Below are 27,957 nucleotides of genomic sequence, written 5' to 3'. Positions count from 1 at the left end.
GGGCGGACGCTAAATGACGGGCTCTGCTCCCTCGTCCCACGTCTCACTGGGACGTGGGGCGACGTGGAGGTGGGGGGATTCCAACTTCCCGAGAACACATTTCTAACGAAATCTCTTTACTCGGATCGGAAGCCTTTCTGGCGTGTTTCCTTTGAGGAGAGAGCACGGATTTGTGAAACGTGGCTCTGTCTTGCTCTAAAGGCAGGGTCTGACCTTAACGAACACCTGTGCTGGGGAGAGAGCGCAAATTCCTCCTCGCCGTGAGTATCCGACCAGCCTGAGGGGAGCCCCTCTTGGTGGCGAGGGTGATGCCCGCCTCTTTCCCTCCCCCGTGGGTCCCGCCCCTCGATGCCCGCGGGGAGTCGCCTACTCCGAGGGCCGCTTTCCGCCAAGTCATGCCCAGGTCCCCGGACTCAGTGCAGCTGGCTTGCAAACTCGCTGCCGCCCCGCCTCCCCCCGGAAACTCTCCCATTGGCTCCCGCGGCGCGGAGGCTTTCGCTCATTGGTCGGTGGGCCGCGAACGCGAACGCGCGGTGATGCCGCACTTTCCGGGCTGGCCAGACGCCCCCTGCTATGCGTGGGGAGAATTACATTGCTGGCGGATCTGGGATCACATTTTGTGGTTACATCTCACATTCGGCCTCCCTCCGCGGGAGAAAGGGCCCCCGGAGCAGTGGGCCGAGAGGTTGGGGTGCAGGGAGGGCCTCGGGTGCTGGGCGGGGGTGCAGTGCAGGGGAGGAGGCAGGGGGCGAGGGGCGGCGCCCGCGAGCCCGTGGACATGGCGCGGCCGGACGACGAGGAGCGGGTAGCGGCAGCGCCGGGACAGGCGCCTGCACAAGGGTACCTCCCGGTCCCGGGGGGCTCGCCAGCCGCGAAGATGAGCGCGGGGTCGCAGAGCGAGCCCGAAGCCTGCTGCCTGGCCCTGAATGGAGTTTCTCGGGACAGCCCCGCGGCTGCCTCGGGAGCCCTGGGCATCCCGCAGATTCAGCTGGCCCTAGAGGAGGAGACCCAGGTTCGGCTGCTGCCCACGGACCCCGGGAAGGAGACCCCAGGGGCGGAGGGCTCCCTGGTGCCCCGGACGGCGCTCTCTGCGCGGCGCTTTGTGGTGCTTCTGATCTTCAGCCTGTACTCGCTGGTCAATGCCTTCCAGTGGATCCAGTACAGCATCATCAGCAACGTCTTTGAGGGCTTCTACGGTGTCTCCTCGCTGCATATCGACTGGCTGTCCATGGTGTACATGCTGGCCTACGTGCCCCTCATCTTCCCGGCCACCTGGCTGCTGGACACCCGAGGCCTGCGGCTCACCGCCATGCTGGGCTCCGGCCTCAACTGCCTGGGCGCCTGGATCAAGTGCGGCAGTGTGCAGCAGCATCTGTTCTGGGTCACCATGCTGGGCCAGTCCCTCTGCTCCGTGGCCCAGGTGTTCATCCTGGGCTTGCCCTCCCGCATCGCCTCAGTGTGGTTTGGGCCCAAAGAGGTGTCCACAGCTTGTGCCACCGCCGTTCTGGGCAATCAGGTAAGGACTAAGATGATAGATGAAAATCGGATCCTTGAAGCACCAGATAAAGTCATAGGCCATGTGAGCTGGGCATAAGGATAGGCCCTCAGGAGGCTCGTCCATAAGTGGAGGAGAGAGGAGGCAACCTTGGATTAAAGAGGGGTTTTGGTCTATTTGTAAGAACAGAACTTTGAAAACCAAAGTGAGCACCTTGCTTTGAGAATTGCCTATAAAATAATTAACTGAATTGGCCCCGGTATGCCTCACATCATAGAAAACTTGTCAGTGCAAAAATGAGTGAGACTTGGGTATTATTTTTGTCACCCCCAGTGTATTTGCAGAAGAAAGGTGTTGGATTCTGGGACGTTTCTTCCCCGTTGAGTGGTCAGTATCAACAGCCCTGTTTAATTTTGTATAGTTGCAATTGGCAGAGTGCCTGGTACATAGGATTTATAGACACTTGTAAATGACTCCTAAATAAATGTTCTAGTGATAAAGACCTCATAACATTCCTGAGTCCAATTACCAATTTTTAACGGTTAAGAAAATGAAGACAAATCACAGATCTTGGAATCCATTATAAAAGGTTGGCTTATGTTGCCAATTCTCCATAAGGGGCTTCCTAGTCTTTTCTAACACCATTGGTCCAAATCCCATTAGCATTATTAGGAAGAATGTCTTATGTGGGTTTTTTTTTGTTGTTTGCAGATTGATTCTTTTATTGTAATTTAAATTTTGCATATGGAGTCCCATGATATTTTATGTAAATTGCATTGAGCCATCATTCAGCTTGAGAATCTAGTTACAAATGTGTATACCTAAAACTTCACCTCTCTGTATATATATTGCTGCCTGTAACTATGTAACAAAAGAACGTTACTTTCTTCCAGTTCAACACTTGTTTCAAGACCACAATAAGATTAATTTAAAATCCATAAAAAAGACTAACTCTACATGCTTATTGCTCTATATTTATTTCCTTTCTCTTAAAGTACAAAAGGGGTAGCTTGAATAATCCTTGTTGTGTGTCCAATATAATTTATGACCAATATCTTAGTTGTTTGCTTCTGGATGCTTGGACTGACAGTTTTCTTAAAGTGTTTTACATTTATAAAATTATATTCAAGGTCAAGAATTTATTGAGCTTGACATTCATTATCAACTCCATTGCTATGAATTATTTCATGGGTAATGAATGAATACCTTTACCTGTAGGCAGATTTCCCTCTAACACTGAGCACACCTCAGCCTAGATTGTGGGATGATCATTTGTAATAATATCCAACATTATTCAGCACTCACTAAACCCTGGCACCATGGGAAGTCCTTCACCTGCTTGTGTCATTCAGCTTAATTTGTAAGGTGGGAATTGTTACTCTCCCCATTTGATAGATACAGAAGCTGAGACTTGGAGGGACAAAATTATTTTTCTAAGGCCACACAGCTATTTCGTGGCAGCATTCACACTCAAGTCTGTCTGATTCCCGAATCCTAGCTTGTAACTACCCATCCGATACTGCCAGGGCTCCCACCTGAGAGAAACGTAAAATGTAGACCAGCTCATTACCCTGCTTTGAACTTGCCAGTGATCTCCCACAGTACTTAAAATATAAAGTCTGCTTTGAATTACAAAACCTTACTAATCTGTCTTCTGTCATTCCTTGAACAATACTAAACTTGCATTTTGCATAAGCACCTTTGCAGAAACATCCCCTCTGTCTGGAATATTCTCTCTCCTCGGATGACATTATTATGTCCTATCGTCACTGAGCTCTGTTTGAGTTCACTTCAAATATCCCTCAGTGGCAATGCTTGACAATCCCATTTAGAGTTGCCCAGTCACTAATGACATCATCATACCTTAATTCTCCGTGTGGTGCTTATCACTGTCTCATACATTTATATATTTATATGTTTGTATGTTAATACTTCTTTATTACTCACCACCGTTAGACTGTAAATTTCATGGAATTAGGTACGAGGTCTGAATGTACACAACTGCATCACCAGCATTTATTACAGTGCCTGGCACATTGTAGATTCTCTATAAATTTTGTTGAATAGTATATGAATGAGTTTCAGACTCATCTAGATACTGGCCAGCTGGATATTTCCACTTGGATATCCCATACGACCCCACCAATCAAAACTGACTTTGTCTCCTAGCTCATTCTCTCCATGTCTACTGCCGCTCCCTCAGCTTTGGCCACCTGCAGCTCTCTCCTAGAGCTTGCCAGCTGGCCTTTCTGTCTGCAGCTCTTGCTGTGCTCCCTCTATTCTCCACATTCATCCAGTGTGGTCCTTCTAACAGCAGATATTCCTGGGGACTCCCCTGCAGTAGACGTCATTGCCTCTAGGATAAAATTAAAACTGTCTGTTGTGACAACGTGTGACCCTCCAGCTCGGCCTCCTGCCAACTCCTCAGCTTCACCTCTGTCTATACCCACCCCTGTTCTCACATACATACTTTCTCTGCTCCGAGGGAAACTGCTCTACTTATAATTCCTGGCCAGGAACCCAGGCCATGTGCCCTGGCTGGGAATTGAACCTGCAGCCTTTTGGTGCACAGAACGACAATCCAACCAACAGAGCCACTTGGCAAAAAAAAACCCCTAATTTCCTATTCAGATCTTTGCTCCTTCAGAAGCTTTTCCTGAACTTCACATCGATACAAGGTGCCCCTCCAAAGCACTGTCTTGGCCAGGGTGACCGTATGTATGTTCCAATTTGCCTGGGATAGTGCATGGGCCCACTGTTGTCCTGCGTAACTACTCCCAGGGTCCCAGGGCCCCTTTCAGTCTGAATAGTGTTCTTGTTTGGTTCATACATTACTGCATCTTCCCAATCTTGTCACCTCGCCCTCTCTGTCACAGTATTATAGTCGCCACACACTCTAGTGTGTCTGTGTAGGGTTCTTTGTTTAATAAGTCTGAACAGAATGTGTATACAAAGAATCGAGACATGAGAATGCATCGGTTCAACGCTAACAAATCTCCAAGAATTAGGATTTGGGGAAGGTGGAGATTACCTAGATATTTCAAGAATTGCAAACTTCAACCAAAATCAGCTGATAAAATCCCCATTGACACTTAAGAAGAGTTTTCATAAGATGTCTATGATTTTTATTCGACTAGAGAGCCTCAACTGGCTGCTCTAGGGTTCCTCATGCAAACAAATAAGGGGGTTCCCCTGGCTGGTCCCCATGTTTTTACACATCCTCCCCACCCCACCCCTAGCTTCTTCATGAAGCGGGTCTCCATCCCTTAACTGGAAACAGGATGTGAATCACCCCACAGACATCCGTGTTCCAGCGGCACCCCTCAGGGGTGCCAGGTCCCCATGTGTTCTAGGACATCATGTCACATCACACACTGTTAAGCTGCACCTTTATCTTAACCGTATTAAACAATAACAAGGAAGAAATGTTGTGTTTTTTTTTAAATTATGTACTCAGCCTACTTGGTGTTATTTCAAAAGGTGCCATACTTTTCTTCATTTATCAGGGACAGAAGTTAGACATTAACTTCAAAAAAATCAGCAAATGGCTAACATTTCCTTGAAAGTCGGGCAGGTCTGGAGTGCATCCTAGAAAAGAGGAGGGGCAAGTCAGGTCCCGCCCACTTTCATGAGTTTCACCAAAGGCAGAAGCCACTCAAGGGTGGAGAGAAAGGCACCTTTCAAAAGGGAGCTTTTGTTCAGTGAGGCGCCTGCTCCACTCCCTACGAGCACCAGGTGGGGAGCATGTTTTCCAAACTAGATCTAGGAAGAGAAATGTGGAATCCATCTTCCTCCTCTAAAGGGCTGTCCAGGGCTTAAGGAATTTTAAAAAAATGACTAAGTAAAAACAAACCCTCCACACACTTCCCCCACCTACCCCCCCCCAAGACAAAGAAAGTAAGGAAAATAAAACCAGATGTCCCTGGTCACTCTCCAGGGGGAACCCGGGAGCAGCTTCAAGGACCCGAAGGTGGCCGTTACAGGGTCATCACAAGCATCCTTGCTTTTAAACAGACAAACACGATTTTTTCTGAAAGACAAAAACTAGGGCTGATCACTTTTCTGGCAGTACACGATTACTCAAAATGAAGCAGCACCGAGAGGCAGAAAGGGACCGCGCCCCAGGGCCTTGTTTGACACAAGTGAACATGCATAGGTGCGCGCCTTCAAAAATGAATTTTAATTTTTGGTCTTCAGTTTGATCGAAACGTTGCTTTTAGTGTGATGCTGACACCGCTGTGCAGAAAGGGCCCAGGAGAGATGCTCACAGCAGCACACACCTGCGGCCCTTCTTCGGTCCTGGAGGCTCCGGGCCAGCCAGTGCTGCTTCGTCAGGTACCTTCTCTAGGCCTTGCTGTGTGAGTGCAGAACACGCCACACACTTGGCAGCCTTCAGGTCACCAGCCAGCTTTTCGGCAGTCTCCGGAGTGATGGGCTTCTGTTTGCTCTTGGTCAAGTTGATCTCAGTAGCTGAGGGTCATCTCTGAATCAAGTTGGGTCCCAACAAGCAAGACAAGTCTTCAGACAGTGCTGAGTTATCTCAGGCACCCACTTTTCCTTCAGCTTTTCAAATGAGGATGGAGAGACCACTGGAAAACAGGCTAGAAATACATCTGTTTGTGGATAACTCGGTGGTCGTAATCTGACCTAAGCCTCTTGCCCTGCAGTATCGCAAAGTCCACGAGTGTATGGCTGGCCACCAGTCATCACTGTGACTGCATAGTTGTCAAGAACAGTTGGTTCATACTCAGATGGAAATTTGTTTGCTGAGTAGGAGGTCAGGAGACCTGCTTTCTCAATGGCACCATTGTCCACAACACCACACTTAATTAGTTGTCTACATTGCTGAAACAGTTTTCTATCCTTTTTAAATCAAATCTGACCGACGGTGCCCTCAGCCTCTCCACTGGGGCGTTCCTCACCACTGTCTCATAATTACCTGTCTGTCTCTGTCCTGCTTTTGGTAAGGGAGCAAATGAAATATTTGGTAAATGTCATCCCTGCCTTCCTCTCCTTTTTGAAAGCTTTTTCGGGCCCTTCCTCTTCACTTCCATCACCCAAAGATTCGAATATCTTCCTCCTTTGGGCCTCCTTTAATACGTTGATTTTGTTTCTCTCGTTGTGATTATCATCCTTTCAGCCTCTTGTTTTCCTTCCTTATGTGGAATTCACAGAACAAAGAAAACATTTGGAAGCGAGCAGCTCCGAGGCATTTCCTGCGTTCTCAGTGTTGTGCAGACATCACCTTCGTCTAGTTCCCAACCATCCTCATCCACCCTCAGGGAAGACTGAGTACCCACTAAGCAGTCCCTCTTCATTCCCCCTTCCTTCAGCCCCTGGCATCGCTGATTGGCTCTCTCTGGATTTACCGTTTCTAGATATTTCCTATGAATGGAGCCTTCTGGGTCTGGCTTCTTCCACTTAGAAGCACCTGATGTACACTAACTGTCCTCTTTGTGTTGTATTAATTGGCAGTATGTACTTTTTTTCCTCTTCTAATAACAGCTATTAACAGGACTGTTTATTTTACAGCTCGGAACGGCCGTTGGTTTTTTGCTACCACCAGTTTTAGTGCCCAACACACAGAATAACACAGATCTTTTGGCTCATAATATCAGTACCATGTTTTATGGAACATCGGCTGTTGCCACACTATTATTTGCTTTAACAGTGATAGGTAAGTGGATTATTTTCCCTAAAGCTTAAGTAGATAAATGCATGACAACCATGTGGAAAAAAAGTAACCCACCCTGAAGATTTGTATTGCTATCTCAAATGCCATTTGCTTGTTTTCTTCTTGCTTGGGTCCCTGCCTTGCTTGGGTAACGAACGCTATAGCCTAGGGCTCTGTTATGGCCCATCTATTTAATATTGTAAAGGGTTTGATGACTAATTCATCCCATTAGTCCCCCTACTAACTCTTCCTTCTTCCCTGATGAGTGTCCATTTCAAACCTATTACCGCCTCCTCTTTGCATTTGCCTCTCTGCGATCTGCATGTTGTGCTAACCCAGCGGGAGCAAGTTCTTGCCAACGCTTCCAAACGATGCGCACAGGCCACAGCCTTCCTTTTAACGATCAATCCCTCTGAGGACCCTCAGTTTAACAAGTAACTGGATTGGAAAATGTCAACCAGTGAATGATCCCAGGCAGTAGCAAGCTTCAAACTGTGGCAACTATCTACTTGTTAGGCCCCCCTGCAAATTGCTGCTGCCACCGCCGTCCCTGAGTCCTCATCGGGGCCTGTCTCCTGAAGCCGTCAGTCCAAATCGGGGGCAAGCTGCCATCGTCAGTTTGGAAGAAGGTTCGGGAAGGTCTGCTTTTTAAAGTTTGTTTTTAATGGGAAACAATTTTGATTTCAGGGAAGAGGATTTAAGGACCCAGCTTGCTGACAGAGTTACGGCACTGCCCCTCAGGCAACTCAGTATATCTTCATTTGAAGAGGAAAGGAATTCAAAGTCGAAAGGCCACCTTTTTAATCATTAAAATTCACAATTAAATCGGGGTTTTTCATTTATGTATTAATCTTTACCATGGCTGTAATAGTAATGAAAAATTCAAGTTTTATGATCTCCAGATAAGAAATCCTCAGTTTTCAAAGACAGGCACTCGGAAGACTGTAGAGAGTTTTGATAGAGGCCGCCTTGACAGCGAGCTCCAGGATCCAGGTGCAGGAAGGTCAGCCCACATATTAATCTCCCTTAAGATAGTGAACGAATTATTTTCTCGGCAGCATAAAAAGTAATCTGACAGGTGCCGTCTACTTATGGTTGGTTTTGTGTTTCAGGTAGTGACTGGCATATTCGCTGTGCGCAGATGACTGAAAAAGGCCAAATTACCCCTGTGCTATTTTAGCAGTTTAAAAAGGAAGTTAAAAAAAAGAGGAAGTTTTCAAAAGAAATCTATATTTTTAAAAAGCAACCTCTTGTTTTTCTGATATTTGACTGGCTGGATGAAGTATAGTTCATACGCATTTTGCATTAATAGGCCTTTTATGCAGTAGGGATTATTAAAATATAAAATTCTCTTTCTTTGCTTGTACATCTTCACATAAATTCTGGTTTTCCTTTTTTATTGTCTTCAATTGTCTCTTTGAAAGAAGCGACAGAGTAATAGGTTGCATATAAGATATCCGTTGATGTAAAATTATTATACACATGCTCATATGTGCTCAAACATATATATGAGATGCTACAAGTACATTTTTTCCTGTTAAGGCAGGACAGAAAATGATAATAGACGTGACCATTGGCATATCACCCTGTGTTATTTGAGATATTAAAAGACAACTATTTATGTACATAATTACTAACTTATGTACTCATGGCTTGTGAGTAGACAGTGGAAAGAGAAATGCAGGTGGGGGAGAATGGGAAAATTGGATTGGAAATGGAATAGGAAAACAAGGCTTATCGTCCGTTTTTGCTTGTGACCTATGCTTTTAACCTTATGATACCAAGTGTAGTAGAAAAGTAAGGTAATATACGGTTGTGATATGAGTCTTAGGTTGAAAATTGTGACATTTAAATAAAAAATGTTCCCGTTTCCTTATATCCAAGTATTTTCCTCAATAGGAAAGTATTGAGGAAAATACTTGGATATTTAAAAGTCTGTACTGAAAGGTCCTAATTACTGCGAGACAATCCTACTTTCCTCTCAGTTCTGCCCACTTTGGAAGCCCCCCCAAATCTCATACCATAGTGTAGGTGGCTGGCGTCTCCAGCCACGGGACACACACGAAACTGGCACCTCGCTCTCTTCCTGAAACGCTGTCTTGGGGGCTCACGCCGTGCACTGCTCTTGCCCTCCCTCACGGAGCCTGGGGACCATCCACCTGGCACTTCTGGGAATTAGCACAAGCCTTCCACCGAGTTGGGACTGCCACCCCGTTCTTCCTGGGGGGACTCTGTTATGGCCTCTCACATTCGATTGTTTGATAGATGCCAACCGTGCCTGCAGGCACACTGTCCTTTTACCTCACTGAGCCCTCACAGCCCCATGAGGGCAACACTGCTCTTACCATTTCTGTTGTGTAGGTGAGGAAACCGGGCACAGAAATTCCAGAAAAGGTAACTTCCCCAGGATCATGGCTACTAAATACTGGAGATTAACAGCCTAACTCCATATGTAAAATGTCATATATACAAATATATCACTTTAATTTTTACTGAATCTTTTTTTTTGTTGTTCCCATTTCAATTCTGGTGTCAGTGGCTGTTGTATTTGAAAACTCCTCAACAGAGCAGTACAGTCACCGAGTGTGCCAGCTAAAACCCTCAGCTTGGTGCCCTGAAGCAAGTGGACAACAGAAAACAGGAGTAGTGGAATCAAAGTATTTCGTGTTAAATCTCTTAAACATGTGAGCATATCCATGTGTGCACAATTTTACTTTTGATTCTTATAGGCAGGATATTTATATATGAGCCGCTATTGTAAACTTTCAACAGAAATGCATTTTACTTCATCTATAAGAATTTCAAGCCCGAGATAACTTTAGTCTCTGATTTTTACAAATAAAAAAACACGCCTCAAAAAAGATAGCGTAAAAAAAAGCAAATAAAAGGAAAAAAGTGTATTTTGTGTAGCACTCGATAATTATAAAATTCTTTTACATGTATCATATCATATAATCCACGTAATAGCGTGGTTCTTCCAGTTTTGGGGTGAGGGAGCTATAGTCAAAGACAGGAACTGACTTCTTCAGAGGTGGGGCCAGGATTCAAATGTATATTTGTCTTATAATAAGTTAATATGTTTAATATCTGCTTGAATCACCCAGGGACAAATAATGAAATTGAAATATAATGTCGTTATCTAATTTCAAAAAGTCGAAGTGGCCCCGTGAAGATGATTCGCTGCTTCATCACGGGAGAGAAAGTTTGAATGCAGTGCCCAAAGGTCTTTGGCTTCTCCGCAAGCCTGTTGCCTGGGGTGGAGAATAACTACTTTAACAGTTCACTTTTTTATTGGCACAAGTTTTTGGTGGGGAGCAGAGAGAGAGTAAGAAGGCAATTGTTTTTCAGTTTCAAAAGATAAGGAAAAAGCCATATTTCATTCTTTGAAAATGCAGTACAAGATAAACAGGTTTTCGTTCCTTTTTCTTTACTTTCATATAGACTTAAACCCAACTTTATTACATTGTGTAGCTGGTCGATAAAGGGCCGATTTCGTTTGAGAGGGCAGTTGACTGCCTGAAACAAAAAGATAACACTTGTATCCAGAAAATTAATCTAGTGGAGTTAAAGGCGATTAAGAATTGTTTTTATTGCGCATGTGAGTTCAGAACTGAGCCATTCAGACTTATTTTACCAAAGTAAAACCCAAGAGATGTAAGACTCTACCTAAATATTCATGACTACCTTGTAAGCGTTTTTACATTCTGAAACTTTGTTTTACAACTGTGTGAGTTCTATACCATCAATATTAATAAAAAGAGGTATCTCCTATCTTTACTAGACGCTTGCAGGAAGGGACAACAGTCGTCCTGCACAGTGCAAGGAGCAGATAGGGCGAAAGGAAGAGGAGGCACTGCAGCAACTTAAAGTTTTTATGTCTACCAGTCCTGCAATGGAAGGATATTAAAAAGTAAATATTTATGAGTTATGTCTCCTCTTGAATTAATTCAGAGACCTGTAAAAGTAGAAGTCTGTTTTAGTTATAGCATAATTAATCAATGTTAGGGTGAGTCAAGAACTTTATTTTATCTTTTTTATTTTGAGCAGCAAGCAGGAGAATTAGAGAATTAGAGTATTCTATAGAAGTTTTAAGGAGGATTTTTTTCACAGTGATTTTCAAACCTGGCTGTGTGTTGATAGCATTTGGAGAGTTTTGTGCTGAATACAGATTCTCGGGTTCTGATCTGGAGGTTCTGATTCATTGAGTCTTGGATAGACTCTTAAAGTTGTATGACTTTTAAAGTTCGACATGATTTTGATTGACAGTCATGCGCATTGGATTTTGCCCACCTTTGAACCACAAAGCAGGCCTTCCCTGTTGGAAGAAATAGCCAGTATTAAAAGAGAAAGAAGTTGTGATATTTTAGAAAATACTACTTTTTTTTCTGAATCCATTTACCTTCTGTTTTGGTTTTTGAACTTACCCTATTTCACTGATTCTCAAGTGAACATTTTTCAATGAAATCTCTGAAATTGAAATGTTTTTAATAATCAATGGCCTGACATGGGAGGCAATTGAGACATGATTACGTGAAAACCTATTGATAACCTGGCAAGACCTTTGAGTGCCAACATCAGACCATCTTTGATCTCACGAAGTAAAGAATTTTCCATTTGTTTTAGTTTACATTTTTGAGTCAGTGCTGAAACTAGATTTTAGTTTCCGATGTAGCAGATGTTAGCAGTTCATCTCTCCTGTGACGTAGTCTTGACTTCGGGCTGGCCACCCCTACAGAAATCTCTCCTGAGCCATCTTTTGCAGGAAGTGTGTAGCTCCTTCCTGCCCAGCACAAGGGCAAGGGTGGTCTCTAACCGTCTAGCTGAGAAGCCTGTCTCCAACCCTGTGGACGGGATGTGCTAATACGACTTGTAGAATCAGAAACCGTCACACTGTCGTGCCTCTCAGCTCTACCCCCAGATTTTCCACGTGCAGCTCCAGTGAGTCAGCACGAAGGACCCAGCTCTGCTCCCACGCATTCACCTGGACCTTTTCATTTCTAGAGTTGTAATTGGATAGATAACATTCGTATTAAATTTCAGAAGAAATAGTTGCTAACTCAAGACAGTGCTTGAAAAGGCTGCTCTTATCTAATGTAACCTCTAATTATAAATTGAACTAAATTTAGCAGTAGAACTGTTGAATACTTAATAGAATAAAAATTAATCTTGCTTAACTAAAAATGGAAGAATCAGTGGGCAAGGTTGTGACATACTATTAATGATTTTTCAGGGCTTTCGTTTGTTTGTCTGTTTTGCAGTTTTGAATGGGCCAAATCTCTGTTTTAGTCAGTTTCAGTGCCAAACTGGTCATCACTTAGAAGTTAGTGAAAAATGAAAGGCCTCACTGTTGGGCTTTCACTACCTCCTTAAACTTAAACTGAACTTAGTGTGCTTACTTAAAGAACATACATTTGTTTGATTACCTTTTCTTGTACATTTCCAGCATTCAAAGAAAAACCTGACTATCCGCCAAGTCAGGCCCAAGCAGCCCTTCAAGATACGCCCCCTGGCGAGTACTCCTATAAGAAATCAATAAGGAACCTGTTCAAAAACATTCCTTTCGTCCTTCTATTGATCACTTATGGTAAGTGCCTTCTTTTATCCTCTTTGATGTCTGTGGAGACCTTTGAGCATTGCAGATTCTTTTCATTGACTCTAGTGGCTAGAGCTTTAATTAATGAGGGAGGTTTGTTAGCTCTATGAAAATAGCGATAGTAGTAGAGTCCTAAACTTACATTTTGCACTCACAGCAAAAACTTCAGGATGGATTTTCTTACATCTTTAAAAATAAGTAGACCTGAAATAGAGAAGCATTTTCTTCTTTTGTGGATTCTTGTGGGTATTTTAGGTCCTCTCTGAACTCTAGTTAATGACCGCTGCAAACATGTGGGAAATGTCACCAACAGTTGTTTGGTTTGACCTGTGCAGACTGGTGTCAATCCACCATTTGATCCAAACTAGACATTAAGGAGGTCGTTGTGACCAGTTCTAACTTGAAAAAATTCTCATCCTTCCAGATCTTTCATGGTGGCTGGCAGAGTTAGTCAAAGCTAACTCTGTAGCTTTGACTGCAGACACCAACTCACTTGGTTCACTTTAGAGAGTTTTGAGAGTTTATTCTTTATTTCTTACATGAATGCTATTTACATCAGCCACCAGTACCCCCTGTATCTGTCTTACTTGCCTTCAGAAATTGCCCTCTGCTGGCTTCTTCACACTTTGGGGGGAGGGCACACCCTGATATATAATTGTTTTACAGCTTTATAACAAATTATGCCCCGGCCCAAGCTCTCAATCTTTTCCCAGGATTAATTGCTTTTTCTTTTGCTGGAAATAGTTAAACACAAAGGTATTACATTTAATGTAACTAATTTTTATGCATCCACCATCACTCAGCTTGAACACTTACCATCATTCATCCTTCTTACTCTGTCTCCTCTCCTTTTTTCCTGGAATGTTTTAAAGCAAATCCCAGGTGTTACAGCACCTTATCATTAAATACTTCAGCATACCAAGTTCCTTTACTTAGTTTTGCTGGTAATCTCCACTAGTTAGCTTGAATCTAAAACTACCAACTAGGATGTAGAGTGGTTCACTATTCCCTGTTAGAGCAAATTCATTTCTCTAGCCTGTCATTTAAGGTGGCTGTTCTCCAGTCTTCATTTATCTCTCACTGTTTTTCAATGCAGAATTCTGTTTCAGCCAAGTTTATAACCAATCTTCTGTCTCACACACACACAAATCTGCCTCTACATGCCCTTGTATACTGTTAATTCTGGTCTCTAATTGTGTGCCAGTATTTCTTGTATCGGAAATGTATTCCTTTTGTCTCAAGCGGTTCTACCAGAGCTAGCTTCACAGTTATCTCACTCATTGTTCATTTCATTTATTCATTTATCGATATCAACAATGGTGCCCTAGAGGCTGTGTGAGCTAGAAAGAGGAATCAGACATGATCTCTGTTCTGAAGTAATTATAATTAAATTGGGGAGATAGCGGAAACATCTGAAAAGTAAACAGCAGTGTAGGGATATTTATCAAAAGGTAATAACACAAGAGAAGTTACACAGCAGGTGTGTGCTAAAGGCACATGCTTCCATGATCACCAAAGCAGAAAGTGGGAAACGTCACTTCGGCTCACTTTAAAGTCCTATGGCCATTCCATAAAATGCCTGAAAAACTAGAATATTTGTCAACAGCTCTAACGACCAGATCGGGGTCGGGGTTACCCCTGGGGAAGAACAGCAGAGAAGGGCGAGATCGGGGAAGGTCTAAAAAATGAATCTGAAGCAAAGATGGCAAGTGTTCGTGTGTGAAAAAGCTGGGTGAAGAGTGAGAGTGTCTGCTAAGTTATTCTCTGTGCTATTGTGTGTGCTTGAAATATTTAGTGATAAAAAGAGAGACATAATAAACTTAAGTTTCAACTAAGAGGCTTACTTGAAGTCACACATCAGGTGCAAGGAAAAAGCAGGACTCAGACCTCATCAGGCTTCCTGATAACCAGCTGTTTTCATTTCTCCCTTTTGAATTATTCTTCAGTTAATCTTGTCTTACTACTCGCTGTTCGAGTCTTGCTACAGGGGTGAGGTCCCCAAGGCAGGGTTGCTGTCTTACGCCGTCACGTTCAGTTGCTCGAGTGCAGTGTTGTTGCTCAGTGAGCAAGCTGTCACTTTATTGCCATCGACAGTGTTGTGTGTGGGGTTATGATTTATGGTCAGTATATCAGAGTGTGAGTAATAATAGCAAGTGCAATGACAGGGTTTTCCTATCATAACCCCTAGTAACTTAAGTGTTCATTATATCAGTCCACAGTCTGAAAGGGCATGGCAAGAGTTCTTCATTTTTTCTGTCAAATGAGAAATCTATTACCGTATTTTGCCAAGTATAATGCGCCCCTGTGTATAACGCACACCCATGTTTTCATCCCAAACTTTCAGGAAAATCTTCAGTTTAAATATTCTAATTCAATTCTTTATTCATTTATATTTAGATACCTGTTTTTTGCATTATAGGGGAATTTTAGCATTCATTTTTGAACATATTATGGTACTAGAAATTTCATGTAACAAATAATTACAAAACACGAGAAAAGATAGAAGGTATTTCAGGTATCACCCATTATAATGTGCCCATGTATAAGGAAAAATAAGGATTATACATGGACACACTAAAGAATGTGGGCAAAAATGTGCATTATACATGGCAAAATACAGTATATTTTCACAATTGTCACAGCGAACTCCATAGCAATTTATGAATTAGTAAATGGTACACTTACAGTTTTCTGCTTATTATTGTAGGTATCATGACTGGAGCATTTTATTCAGTTTCAACATTATTAAATCAGATGATACTGACATACCATGAGGTAAGCTCCTGACTATATTGTGTTGTTTGCCCAGCCAGGAATTTTTCTTTAGCAGCAATATACCAGTAGATGACCATGAGATTAAAGATTTATGACCTTGTTGCTGTAAATGATTTATATTTGTTTTCATTGAGAATACTTTTAATGCAGTTTGTAAAACATACAAAAGGGAAAGCAGAAATTATTATAGCTTTGGCAATGCCTGTTTTCTTTTTATTCTTAAAAAATTTTTTTTTATTCTCACTGGAGGACATGTCCACTGATTTTAGAGCGAGGGGAGGGGAGGGAGAGAGAGGGAGAAATGTCAGTGTGAGACAGAAGCACCGACGGCCCCTCCTGCACACACCCTGACTGCAACCCGGGCATGCGACCTGACTGGGAATCGAACCCGTGGCCTTTCGGTGTATGGGACGACACACCAACCAACTGAGCCACACCCGTCAGGGCTCTGCTATTCATTTTTAGAGAAATGATGTGATTGGTTACATGGAAAAAGCCAAAAACTTTAAGGAAAACCAAAACAAATATAAAGAAGTAAATATCAAGCTCCAACTTCTCTTTGCCTTTGAAAGGAGAGAGCAATTGTAATATGGAAAGGCTGTCAGATTAACCTTTTTATCAGACATCTGCAACTTACTTAAGATTTCTAACTAAAATTATTGTACTTCTTATTGTGGAGAATCAAGAAAATTTTCCTTTAAAAAATGTATCGATTGATTTTTAGAGAGAGAGAGAAAGAAAGAGAGAAACACTGATCTGAAGTCCCACTTAGTTATAAGTTGCTTATAATTATAAATTGCTTATAATTATAAGTTGCTGGTTGCTTCTTGTGAGTGCCCTGACCTGGGGCTGAACCATGACCTTGGTGTACCAGGACAACACTCCAACTAACTGAAATGTCCGGCTAGGGCAAGGGAAGTTCCCTTTTGATTTCTCCATATTTTAGGGTATTTCCCCCTGGTTTTAAAATACAGTAGAGTGTCCTTTATATGTGCTTTATCCCATCCCCATCCTAAAACACACACTGAATCCTCCTGTTATATTACATGCTTGATTATATCTGATTAATTCCATTGACCATGTGAAGGTATGAGAATGTGAAGGATGTCTTTGAATTAGAAGTGTCTGATTAACTTCTCATGAAAATTCTTTTAAGGGAGAAGAGGTGAATGCTGGGAGGATTGGGCTAACACTAGTGGTAGCCGGAATGGTAGGCTCCATTCTTTGTGGCTTATGGCTGGATTATACCAAAACGTACAAGTAAGCAAAAGTAAGATAAATGTATGGTGTGCAACCCAAAGTATTTTGGTTGTAAAGAAAACTTTGCTTTTTATTAAAAATTTTTTTTACAGTGTTATTACTGCAAGACTTGGATTCTAGGCATGCTTAGGTTCCCTCCACTTCTGAATGTTTCTGTAGTCTGCATCTTGTCTTACTCTGTTGCTCATATTTAGTCCAACTTTGAGGACTTGCATACATTATGAACCTCGTTCACCTCCAGTAGTACTCACATAGACCACTTCTATTCTGCAAAAAAATCCTTCTTGAGAAACATTTAACTTCTGACAGAAATTTCGTATTGCTCTTTTCTCATGTTGTGAGCTTAAAAACAAAAAGTTGTTCTTTCCTAGCAGATTGTTATTATTGAACCTAAGGATTATTGTGGTAAAATGTTTTGAAGAAAGTACCCTCAACTGCAGCACCACTTAACTACAATATAACACATAATACAAACACTCTATTAATTGTATATCTGTATGAAATCAGCAAAATGCTAATATGGAAGAAAAAGTGAGTAACTCCAACTGGGCGGCTGAAAGGGGCTTCAGAGGCAGCATCTTTTTGCACTGGCTCTTCAAAAAATAGCTACGATTTTTTTTAATAGACAGAAACTTTCCATCTGCTTCGGAGGAATGTGTGAATGAAACTGAGGTGAATAAATGGACCGAATAAAATGTGCAGCTGTGTCCTAGGCACCTTCAAGGCCCAGTATATGTTTAATACCTTTATCTCAACCCTTTCAAATTACCTGCGATCTTGAATTCTCCAAGGTAGTTCTCCGATGACTGAAGGAAGCATTGCTACAGCTTCATTATCATGAAACGGTAGTTAGAGTGGCACCCACTAAATTTATAGATGAAGGGAGGTGTGTAAAGGTTACATTTATTAATAGTTTTTGACCCATTATATGATCAGAAAACTCGATAGGCATTGAGATGTGTTTTTTGTTGCTCCGGCTGACTTCTCAGGTAGCCGCAGCTGTGTGCCACAGTCGGCTAGGAATTGTAGCAAGTGGCATGTGGCTGCTGTCCTTACGGCACTTGTGGTCTAAATGAGAAAAACAAGGCATTCACGTGTGAAGAATTAAATAATAATACTACAGACTAAAATGGTTGTCCTAATTCCAATGGCGGTCAAGTGCCAATTATGTGTATAGTAAAATGATGAGGGAATTGGAAGAAAGAAACAATGGCATAAGCTTCCATGGTTAGGAAAGGCGTTTTAGAATAGGTAGAATTTAGTCTGAGTCTTGAAATATGGGTAGGGAACCACCCCCTTTGGAGACATGACAATGATTTTATCCACGTGAATATGCCTCCCTGCGTGAGCAGTAGACGTGGCGTGGGCTTTGGTGGAAATATTTTGCGTAGATAATTGAAACCTGGTCTTGAAAACCCAAGGTATTTATTGCTGTGTGGACAGAGCAGTAGCTGACCACGTGATTTCTGTGTGTTTCTGGCATAAAATGGATCATTTTTTGTTTTGTTTTAGACAGACTACTCTGCTGGTTTACATTTTGTCTTTCTGTGGGATGATCACATTTACCTTCACCCTGGACCTCGGACACATTGTCCTCGTGTTTGTCACCGCGGGGGTGCTTGGGTAAGCGTCGGGTGTGCTTGAAGGGAACAGCGGCCTGCGGTTGTGATTCCGAAGTGTCAGTCCTGTGTTTTTTAATTTTTCAAGTTCATCCAAGGCCTCTTTAACACTTTAAACTTAAAAAAATTCATCCTGTGCATATAAATGTATAATTCTTTAGAAATGCAAAACATAATTTTAAATGTTTTTTTGTTGGTTTGTGTAGGTGAAAAACAGATAAGCCTTATTTTATTTAGTCCAAGTAACTTTATTTAGTTAGAAAGACAACTGGTTCAGAAAACTAGCAGTAAATTTTTCTCAGAAAAAGAAATTAGAAGTTGTTTTCCTTCTCAGTTCTCGTGACCTTGGACCGACTAATGAACAGTGGTGCCTTTCCTGCATATGTCAACTTCAAAGCATTCCCGATTTGATCATTAGAATAGGCCTGAGAAGTAGAATGATCACCTCGGTAACGTGTTACTGTCCTGCTAATTCCATAACTCTGGGTCTATTTTCCTAGTTTCTTCATGACGGGTTACCTCCCCTTGGGCTTTGAATTTGCTGTTGAAATCACTTACCCTGAATCTGAAGGCACTTCGTCAGGTCTTCTCAATGCTGCTGCGCAGGTAACTCTCTGTTGCCCTTCCGCCTGAGATGAGTTGTTCACCGAATACTCTAGTGGGTAATGAGTTTGCCCTAGATTTTGTTTTAAAAATTTCACCTTTCGCCCTGGCTGGCGTAGCTCAGTGGATTGAGTGCAGGCCTGCTAACCAAAGGGTCACTGGTTCGATTCCCAGTCAGGGCACATGCCTGGGTTGCAGGCCAGTTCCCAGCAGGGGACACACAAGACAAAACCATACACTGACATTTCTCTTTCTCTCTCCTTCCCTTCCCCTCTAAAGATAAATTAATAAAGTCTTTAGAGAAAATAAAAATAAATAAAATCTTTTTTTAAGTGAACTTGATACAATAATCCTCTTATTTTATTTTAGATATTTGGGATTTTGTTCACACTGGCTCAAGGAAAGCTCACCTCAGAGTACAGCCCCAAGGCAGGAAACATTTTCCTCTGTGTTTGGATGTTTGTGGGCATCGTTTTAACAGGTAAACACATATATTGATTCTGAATGGCTTGGCAGGACTCAAGGAGAAAAATAAGATAAAAAGCAGGATATTACTTGTTTTCTTTCAGTGATATGAATCTGTTCATTTATCTTTCAGGTTCTAAATTCAATACAATTACTAGGCATAGAAAACAGAACTGCTGTAACAAGGAGCCGGAATGGGCAGTACCCGGCCTTAAGTTCTGATTCTGTTAACTCCCTAGCTGTGTGACTTGAGGCAAGTGACTCAAGCTTTCAAACCCTCCTTTGCTCACTCGTGATAGGGTGTTTAAAGCCTGCCTTAGAGGGCTTGCCATGAGGGTCAGTGAGGAGATTCATGAAAAGTTCCTAGCAGAGTGTCTGACACCGAGGACACTCCTCGTCGCGTTAGCATTTGCCCTGATGTGGCAGCCGCGGGCTGAAGTCAGAGGACAGGGGAGGGATGAGCGTTTGGTGTGGTTTGCCAGTTCTCACACTTCTCGGGTGTAATCAGAGTAGATGTGAGCAGGAACGTGAATCGTGCCTGACCTCCAGAGAAGGAGCCTGTTGAAGAACTCGTGTCCATCGTTTGTCCAGGCACGTAGCGCGAAACTGGACTTAGAGGGGCGACGTGTTAGTAGTGCCCTCTGGCCGGCTGGGCTTCTGCCGTCATCTGACTTTGTTCCCTTCTCTCTGCCCACCTTCACCAACATGAGAGACAGAATCCATCAGAGAGTCGTGAGTCAAGGCCTCTTTTCGTGGTTATTGAGTGCCTGACCATTCATTCTGAGACGCCCCCACACACGGAATCTTACCCCCAGTGAGCAGTCATTTGGGAAACACACAGCCACCGAAGGCTGCTGTCAGTCTTGTGCTGTGTTTAAAAGAGCGACTGCCGCGTGCCCTCCAATGAAAACATCCTGCAGGAGCATCTGAGCTCTTGCTTCCTGACAGATGTGGTCCGTTTGGTTCAGATAAACTCATAAAAATTATCCAAAGAAAAAAAAACACATCCTACTATGAGGGAGCCTTTTTCCGTTCTCTTTGGTTAGTAAAGTAAAACATACAAAACTGTAGACATGTAACACAGTAACTGCCTTAATGTGACCCGTCCCAGGTAATCCCGTGTTGGTTCTCAATTTCCAGGGAAGTGACATTTGCCTATCTATTTAATAGACACTATTTGTGCTGTTGTGGAACCGAAAAAGGGAGCCGTTTTGAGGTCTGCATTCACCTTATTTGTATAGTCAGATTAATAAATGTCAATTCAAATATTTTCAAGTCTAGAAAATTAATTAAGTGGATAAAGAACTTTAAAATAGTTTTACAATTGATGTTTCTGCCATCTAAAAATGCTGTGTAATTTATCTCACGTATTGGGAGTATTTTGCTAAGAGAGTGTGATGGATTGTATATCCAGCGGTCATTTGTGTAGACAGGAAAGAGGGCTGGGCAGTTCCTGAGGGTGCGGTGAAGGCGGCGCCTTTTCTTTCTGCATTTCCCCCAAGGGTTGCTGGGTGTTCTTGCTCTGGGTGACCCAGGGATCAGCATTTGGGTGCAGCGCACTCAACTTTCCAGTAGAGACAGCTCTCTGTGGCATATTATCTGTCTGTAGCCCATTCGTATCCATTGAAAACAGTAGGTGATAATGCCATTCGTCATGTTTCTAAATCCTATAATTATCATGAATGATAGAGGAATACATTTTCTTCCTATTAACGAAAATACGTGAGTAGCCTCTTTGATTTGGCAAATTGTGCAACACCACAGAGTTGCTTAGTCCGGGCTGTCACTACTGAATGTAAAGCTTGTGTTTCAATATCTCCACTGCTTTTAAATGTGATCTTATCACACGCCAGCACCAGTTTCTTCAAAGTCATTTAAATGCGTGTAGAAAGGTCATATTTACATGTCCAGTTACTCAGCATAAATATCTGAATTTCTAAACCATTGGCATCAGCTATAGAGCAGAATCATAAGGGGCAATGTGGATCTCAAAGGAAGCATTAGGCTAACTTTTACAACACCAATTTTACTTTCATCTTTTATTTACTTTGCTTTATGACTGCTTAGGTTAGTTAACTACCCACAGGCTCTTAGCGTATTTTCTTATTTTCCAGTCTCCTTTGAGCAGTCTATGGCACTAACTGCCACATATACTAGTAACTCCAAACCTGGGTCTCCATATCATAATTAAAATGCCAATGGTTGAGGCTAAAGAGAGAATCTTGAAAGCAGGATGAGAAAAGCAGTCAGCTACCTACAGGGGAGTTCCCATAAGATCGTCAGCTAATTTCTTCAAAGAAACTTTGCAGGCTAGAAGGGATTGGCAAGAAATATTAAAAGTCATGAAAAGCAGGGAGTTACAGCCAAGATTGCTCTATCCAGGAAAGCTATCATTTAGAATAGAGGGGCAGATAAAGAGCTTCCCAGACAAGAGAAAATAAAAGGAGCACATCATCACCAAGCCATCATTATATGAAATGTTAAAGGGACTTATTTAAGAAAAAGATCAAAACCATGACCAATAAAATGGCGCTAAATATGTATCCATCAACAATTGAATCTAAAAAAAAAAAACTAAGCTAAGCAAACAAGAACAGAGACAGAAACGTGGATAGAGAGAGCGGTTTGATGGTTGCCAGATGGGGGAGGGGGAATGAGTGAAGAGGTGAGGGGATTAAGAAGTACAAATAGGTAGTTACAGAATAGCCATGGGGATGTAAAGTACAGTAAGGAAATGCAGTAGCCAAAGAACTGATATGCATGACTTAAGGACATGAACAATGGTGTGGGGATGGCCTGAGGGAGTGGGAGTGGGGGGTGCTGGGTGGATGGGAGCAATGGGGGAAGTATTGGGACAACTAATAGTATACTCAATAAAATGTAATTTAAAAAATTGGTGAACACTAAAAAAAAAATCTGGACCTGTTACAAGAACTCAGGCCAAACACTGGAGGAAGCGAAGTGGTTCTTTTATTTATGCCTGTGGACCCAGAGGAGGCGGTCTCCAAATTCTGGGCCCCAATCAGCGGGGCGCAATTGCTTATATCGGGTGAGGGATGGTCTGTCACTTAGACCGTTACTTCTGGGGCGAAAGCAAGAAGCAGCCTACAGAAGCAAGAAGCGAAATGTTATCTCTAGCACACAGGGGCAATTGTTATCTCTGGTGCGCAGGGACAAGCAAGAAGCAAAAGAAAAAAAAACAAGCCATAAACACATAAACAGGTCATTCCCTGGCTGCTGTGCTATGTTTTAAAATAACTGCCAATTTCCTCTAACAGACCCCCATGTCTCGCACACTTCAGACCATGTCCAATCCTGTATTCATCTCTAGACCTGGATGCTCCAGGTGTCTTATGCTCAGCCCGTCTGGGACTGAACTCACCATCTTCCCACCACACTTGCTCTTCCTGTGTTTTTAGTTTCAGAGACTAGGACCACCGCCCATTCAATTGCCTGAACAAGAAAATTCAAAAGTCACTTTTTACTTTCTCTTCTTCTGTCTTCATATTCTCTGTGTGTGTGTGTGTGTGTGTGTGTTATTGAGCATTTAACTGGCAGCTTACCTGCTTTATGGCCATTTTTCATATTCCATCAAACCACCAAGTCTTGCTGGTTCTATTCTAAAACATCTCTGAAACTTGTCCCTTTGTTTACATTTCTCACACAGGCAAGTCTCACCAGCTCTCCGAAGAATTAAAGCCTCTTAACTGACCTTCCTGCCTCTAGTCTTGCTGCCAGTGATTAACCCTCCACGTGGCTGCCAGATTGAGCTCCCTAATATATAGCCCTGTTACTACTCCATAAGTTCGTGCGTGTGCCAGATGCTTCAAAAGGCCAGTGTTCAAATTGTCGGAGTTTGGAGCTGGGAAAGGTTCCTTGACAGAGAAGGTGCCAGCTCGAGAAGATGGGGGTGGGGGGGCCTTAGAGCTGCCTCAATGCCATCTTAAGAGAACCCAGAATTCAGGCTGCTTTCAGTCAAGGGAAGGGAGAGTGGACAGGGCAAGAAGTTGACTGGCCACCCGCAGACATCCGGGGGCCAGCAGGTACCCCGGGAAGAGCCAGGAATCTCTAAATCTCTTTGTTCCCTGTTCTTTGCTCTTGAGGCTCCTGAAAAATCTTTGATAAGCAATCATTATTTTGTACACACATCCTCACCTCTTCTAAGAGTCACCCCCCTGGCAAGGGGCCAGTCTTCCAAAAACTCAAGCCTCAAGAAGAATTTCTCTAATGATAAGCAAATTCATAGGAGCAGCTGTTTGCCTGCAGGCTGTGGGGAAATGCAGGCTTGAAGTAAGGTAGAGATGGAGGGCCAGCGTTTCACTCTGTCACAGGCTGATAGTGTCCTCCCCTCTCAGGTGCAGTGTCCACAATACCTGCCAGCCCAACCTCTTCTCCACAGCCTCCCGCAGGGACCCCTGGTGACCTTAGTGCCAGGAACAGGCCGTGGGCTTCCTGTCCCCATGTCTTGGCGTAGACTGCATTCTGCCGGCCCAGGTGCCTTCCTCTCCTGTCCTGTGCTGGACAAGCTCCTACTCATTGTTCAAGTTTCCATTCAAATCTGTCTCCTCTGGCAATCCATCCAGATTCCCTTTGGCTAACACGGGAGTTCTTTCCTCCCACGCCCCCACTCCACCACAGGCAAAGCCCAGGTGTTGCAGTTATCGGGCAGTGTTACGACTGTTTGTGAGTCAGTGTTTCCCTCGATTGGAGGGTGCTTTAGGGAAGGAACGGCACTGTTCCTCGTTGTATCCTTGTTTCCTAGCATCCTGTGTTTGCTCAGCAATGAATGACTTCCTAACTAACTTAACGGCTTTGAGAGGTACTATTTTTTCGGACTGCACGGATGCTGTTATATACTGTGGCACTGTGGTGTGCTAAATCTGACAACAGCGAACAAGACTTAGCAGCGCTTGGAGCAAAGTACGTTCACGAACCCCCGGTAGTAACTCTCGATGCTTCTCTGTTTCAGCACTAATCAAGTCTGACCTGAGAAGACACAACATAAATATAGGAATTACAAATGGCAATATTAAAGCTGTAAGTAACAAACATGTTTGTGATCATATGATTGAGAAATGTATGCACGGAATAAGTGTGAAACCAATCTATCTGGCCAGCTCAATTTTTATTCTTGAGCCTGCTACTATTGATCCGTCACCATGGCATCGGCAAACGCTGTAAATTTTCTTTATCTTCTGACTCTTTCTGCAGGTACCAGTTGAGAGTCCCACAGATCAAGAGTCAAAAACTGTTACGCTGTTCGAGCAGGCAGAACCCGCAATCTGAGGGGGAGGGGAAGTTGGTATCAAGTGATAACTCGCGGCACGGCTTGGTTTCTAGGTGATGAGAGATGGGCACACGCTGGCACTGTGGGACCCCGACATGCAGTCCCCGTTTTTGCTTCATCGTTAATTTAAGCAATATTTTACTTAGGGTGCTTTTGTTTACATCATCTTAACACTACCATGTGTCTAACAAGTGTCCCATTTGGGGTCTCAGAGGGTCGATCTGAAAGTAAGCTTCTTGACATTTATTTTTCAAAAGGACGTGGTTTTCTGTTTTGTAGAAAGTGGAAGCCTGGATGGCTTCCTCTCACGATCACGTGGACGTCTGATCCTGTTCGGTCCCCTAGGAGCACAGTCAGTTTGTTTGTAAAGATGTCCAGGAGGACCACGTGCGGGATGTGTCCTGACAGGCTCCCTGTGTGCCGTGGGAGCCCCTCCGTGGGAGCCCCTTGGTGCGAGTGCGGTGTGGCGATACGCCGCTTCCATCCACCAGGGACGGCGCTGGCGCTGGGATCGGACTTGCAGACAGGGCTGCGACTTTCCCGTCTGGTATTCTCGTTACGCTGCGCTTTGTAACAGGTACTGTCAATGACCATAGGAACCATTTGGTGCCGATCGGCTTCGGTCTCATGTTCTGATGAAGCTGAGGAGCCAGACACGGGCCGTCATCTTGAGTTCTCTGTGCCTTCTTTCATGGCAGATATAGTAACACTGTATTTTTTCACTCTGGTGTGAGATAGAGAAGTTTTGTACTTATTGGCTTTTTCACGTGTTCCTTTTTTTTTTTTTTTTTGGTGCAATATATAAGTTCCTAGTGAGAAAATGCCATACTCTGTGTTACTGGCTTTTCCACGATTTCTCGTGTCACATCGTATACTTTCGCCTCGAAGATTCCAGAGATAGGGAAATCTCTGCTCAGCCCGGGTGTTCCAACTCCGTGGGGACCCCTGCAAATGCTGTGCGTTCTAACTCTCTGGTGTCCTTTTTATGTCATTTTTATGACCCTGCTCCTTTGAACACTGCGACACCTGAGCATGTGCTCCCTCGGTGTGTCGGGAGAGGGGCTCCTTGTCTTCACCCCAGACCGCACAGTGTCCCCACCGCAGGGACAGTCTGCTCTGTCACGTGCTCAGGGTAAGCGGAACAGGACCAAATGTGTTTCCACAGTGCCTACCTCTGCCTGTTGTTTACTGTGCGAATTTCAATGTTGTTGGCGTTCTGACTCTCTGAACTGATGCGGGAATATCATCTTCAGAGTAATGACATATAAACAGCCATACTGCTTACATGATGTCCACATACACAACAAGAGCCAATCAGGTAAACCCTGGGTACCCTGGGAGTGAGTAAACCCCTCTGATCTGGGCGCAGTGCACCATTGCTTCTCGCTGAAACGATGACAGTGTCCTCTGTCCTCAACCCCACAGTCCCTCACGTGGAATCTCCCCCTGGCGGCCGTGTCATTAGAACAACTTAACGGGAACCGCGAGCTCCAGGTCTGTGTCTTGGATCTGCTTCTAGCTGTCCCTTTCACTTTCTGGACAGCATTTCCTTCATCCGTAGAAGGAGGAATGCGTTCGCTGTGACCTCAAAGGTCTTTTTAAAATGTTAGATGCCGTTCACCTGGGGTAAACCAAATCACTGTACCAGAGAAACTCAAAGGTAGCGGAGACAGCTCCTGGGCATTTGGGATAAACAACTGCGGTCATTCCTCTGGACGCAGCAAGTTTAAAATCTGTTTTTAGCCTTTTTATTCCGTTGCCAGTAGCTCAAGCAGAGTGTGCTGACTCGTTACCTTCCTTAAGCTATTGATGGCACAGGTTTTTCAGCCAAAAATATATTTCAAGGTCCCTCCTGGAAATGATTGTTTTTATTTTTAAACTGTCGATGTTGTTTAAAATAATCATGTACTTGTTGAGTTCCTGACGTTTGGAACAAACTACAGATAAAAATTGGAATACTTTGTTTTTGAAAGCATATGTATATATATGTCATGTGTATTTTTCCTTGTTGATTAATAAAAGAATGAAATATAATATGGTAAAATGCAAAATAAATTGATAATTTTTCTGTATTAGTTAAAGTTGTCTGTAATATGTCAGACAAGAATGTCATATAGTTCTGTATCGTATCTTTGGGAAATGGAGTCGAGTAACTGACTCTTGTAAAAATTTTAACCAAATGATTCCAGATAGAAACCGATGCTTGCAATAGCCATTGTGTTGATAAATGTTGCAAATACAGCTTTTGCTTTTTGGGAATGTGGGGAAATGTCTTTAAAACTCTGTTATGTGTAAACTCAGAGTATTGCTGGGAAAATCTGGGTCTCCCTTAAGTCATTTTTCATGTTCTAATTTTTTTAAAGATTTTATGTATTTATTTTTAGAGAGAAGGGAAGGGAGGGAGAAAGAGAGGGAAACATCAATGTGTGGTTGCCTCTCACACACCCCCTACTGGGGACCTGGCCCCGCAACCCAGGCCTGTGCCCTGACTGGGAATCAAACCAGTGACCCTTCGCTTCCCAATCTGGTACTCAGTCCACTGACCCACACCAGCCAGGGCTCATGTTTTTATTTTTTTTGCTCTTTGTAAAATGTATCTGTATGCTTATTCTTCAGTATTTTGGACTCAAAATAAATTTATTTTTTTAATGTCAGTTTTGTGTGGCTTTTTTTTAAAATTTAAGTTCTGATACTTAGGTACACTGGGGAGTGGAAAGGGACTATAAGATTTCGGCATGGGCGGAGGCAGGAGAGAAGTGGTTTGTGGAACGAGGGCAGCACAATGGCGAGGACGTACTCTCCTTGCCTAGATGCCCGTCTCCTCATTGGTCAGATGGGCTGCCACCACTGAGCCATTGTGGGACACTGTCCCCTAAGCTTCAGACTTTTTCTCCTGGTGACGTGCATGGTACCTTGCATCCTGTGGGGTGTGGCCTTTTTCCTCAAGGCCTTGCTGATTAATGTGATAAAACCAACCTACGCGTTTCTTCATTGAGACATGAGTACGATAGATGTTCTGACTTCCACCAGCAGGACTGGGTGGTTTATTAAAGAGGCCACAGAGAAGGGAATTGGTAGCCACAAGAGAAGACACTACCTCTTAGGAACCTGGAAGCCGTAAGAAAATGTCACTGCCGTCTTGTTGCACCATTTTAATTCTAATTTCATGTGACACTTGGAGGTGAG

The 27,957-nt window shown here is 43.3% G+C and overlaps 1 protein-coding gene and 1 pseudogene across 3 annotated transcripts; one reads left to right on the top strand and one right to left on the bottom strand.

Moving 5' to 3' along the window:
- Window positions 1-379: 379 nt before the first annotated feature.
- Window positions 380-27,425, top strand: FLVCR1 (FLVCR heme transporter 1). 3 transcript variants are annotated; one of them, XM_037164317.2, is made up of 10 exons: window positions 380-1,516; window positions 7,028-7,172; window positions 12,613-12,753; window positions 15,470-15,537; window positions 16,694-16,797; window positions 18,310-18,420; window positions 18,917-19,022; window positions 19,389-19,500; window positions 24,454-24,521; window positions 25,051-27,425. In XM_037164317.2, exons 1-10 carry the CDS (start codon window positions 779-781, stop codon window positions 25,096-25,098), a joined length of 1,641 nt encoding a protein of 546 aa, XP_037020212.2. In that variant the 5' UTR covers window positions 380-778; the 3' UTR covers window positions 25,099-27,425. The 3 variants fall into 3 exon arrangements, with proteins under 3 accessions (XP_037020212.2, XP_037020214.2, XP_037020211.2); XM_037164316.2 differs by having other exon boundaries at window positions 382-1,516; window positions 24,696-27,425; XM_037164319.2 differs by lacking the exon at window positions 16,694-16,797 and having other exon boundaries at window positions 18,314-18,420; window positions 24,696-27,425.
- On the bottom strand, window positions 5,760-6,813 carry LOC119063147 (cell division control protein 42 homolog; annotated as a pseudogene).
- Window positions 27,426-27,957: the final 532 nt, after the last annotated feature.

This window comes from Artibeus jamaicensis, unplaced genomic scaffold (assembly GCF_021234435.1).
Source record: "Artibeus jamaicensis isolate MK-2021 breed Jamaican fruit bat unplaced genomic scaffold, CSHL_Jam_final contig_2170, whole genome shotgun sequence".
In the NCBI taxonomy this organism is placed as follows: Eukaryota; Metazoa; Chordata; class Mammalia; order Chiroptera; family Phyllostomidae; genus Artibeus; species Artibeus jamaicensis.
Note: the sequence above shows the minus strand (reverse complement) of the source record. Positions and strands in the feature narration are given on the sequence as shown.

Bases quoted from the DNA above. Each gene is read 5' to 3' on its own strand.
- FLVCR1 (XM_037164316.2), top strand. From the start codon at position 779: ATGGCGCGGCCGGACGACGAGGAGCGGGTAGCGGCAGCGCCGGGACAG. The intron at 16,798-18,309 runs GTAAGCAAAAGT...GTTTTGTTTTAG, and splicing joins GATTATACCAAAACGTACAA to ACAGACTACTCTGCTGGTTT. The intron at 19,023-19,388 runs GTAACTCTCTGT...ATTTTATTTTAG, and splicing joins TTCTCAATGCTGCTGCGCAG to ATATTTGGGATTTTGTTCAC.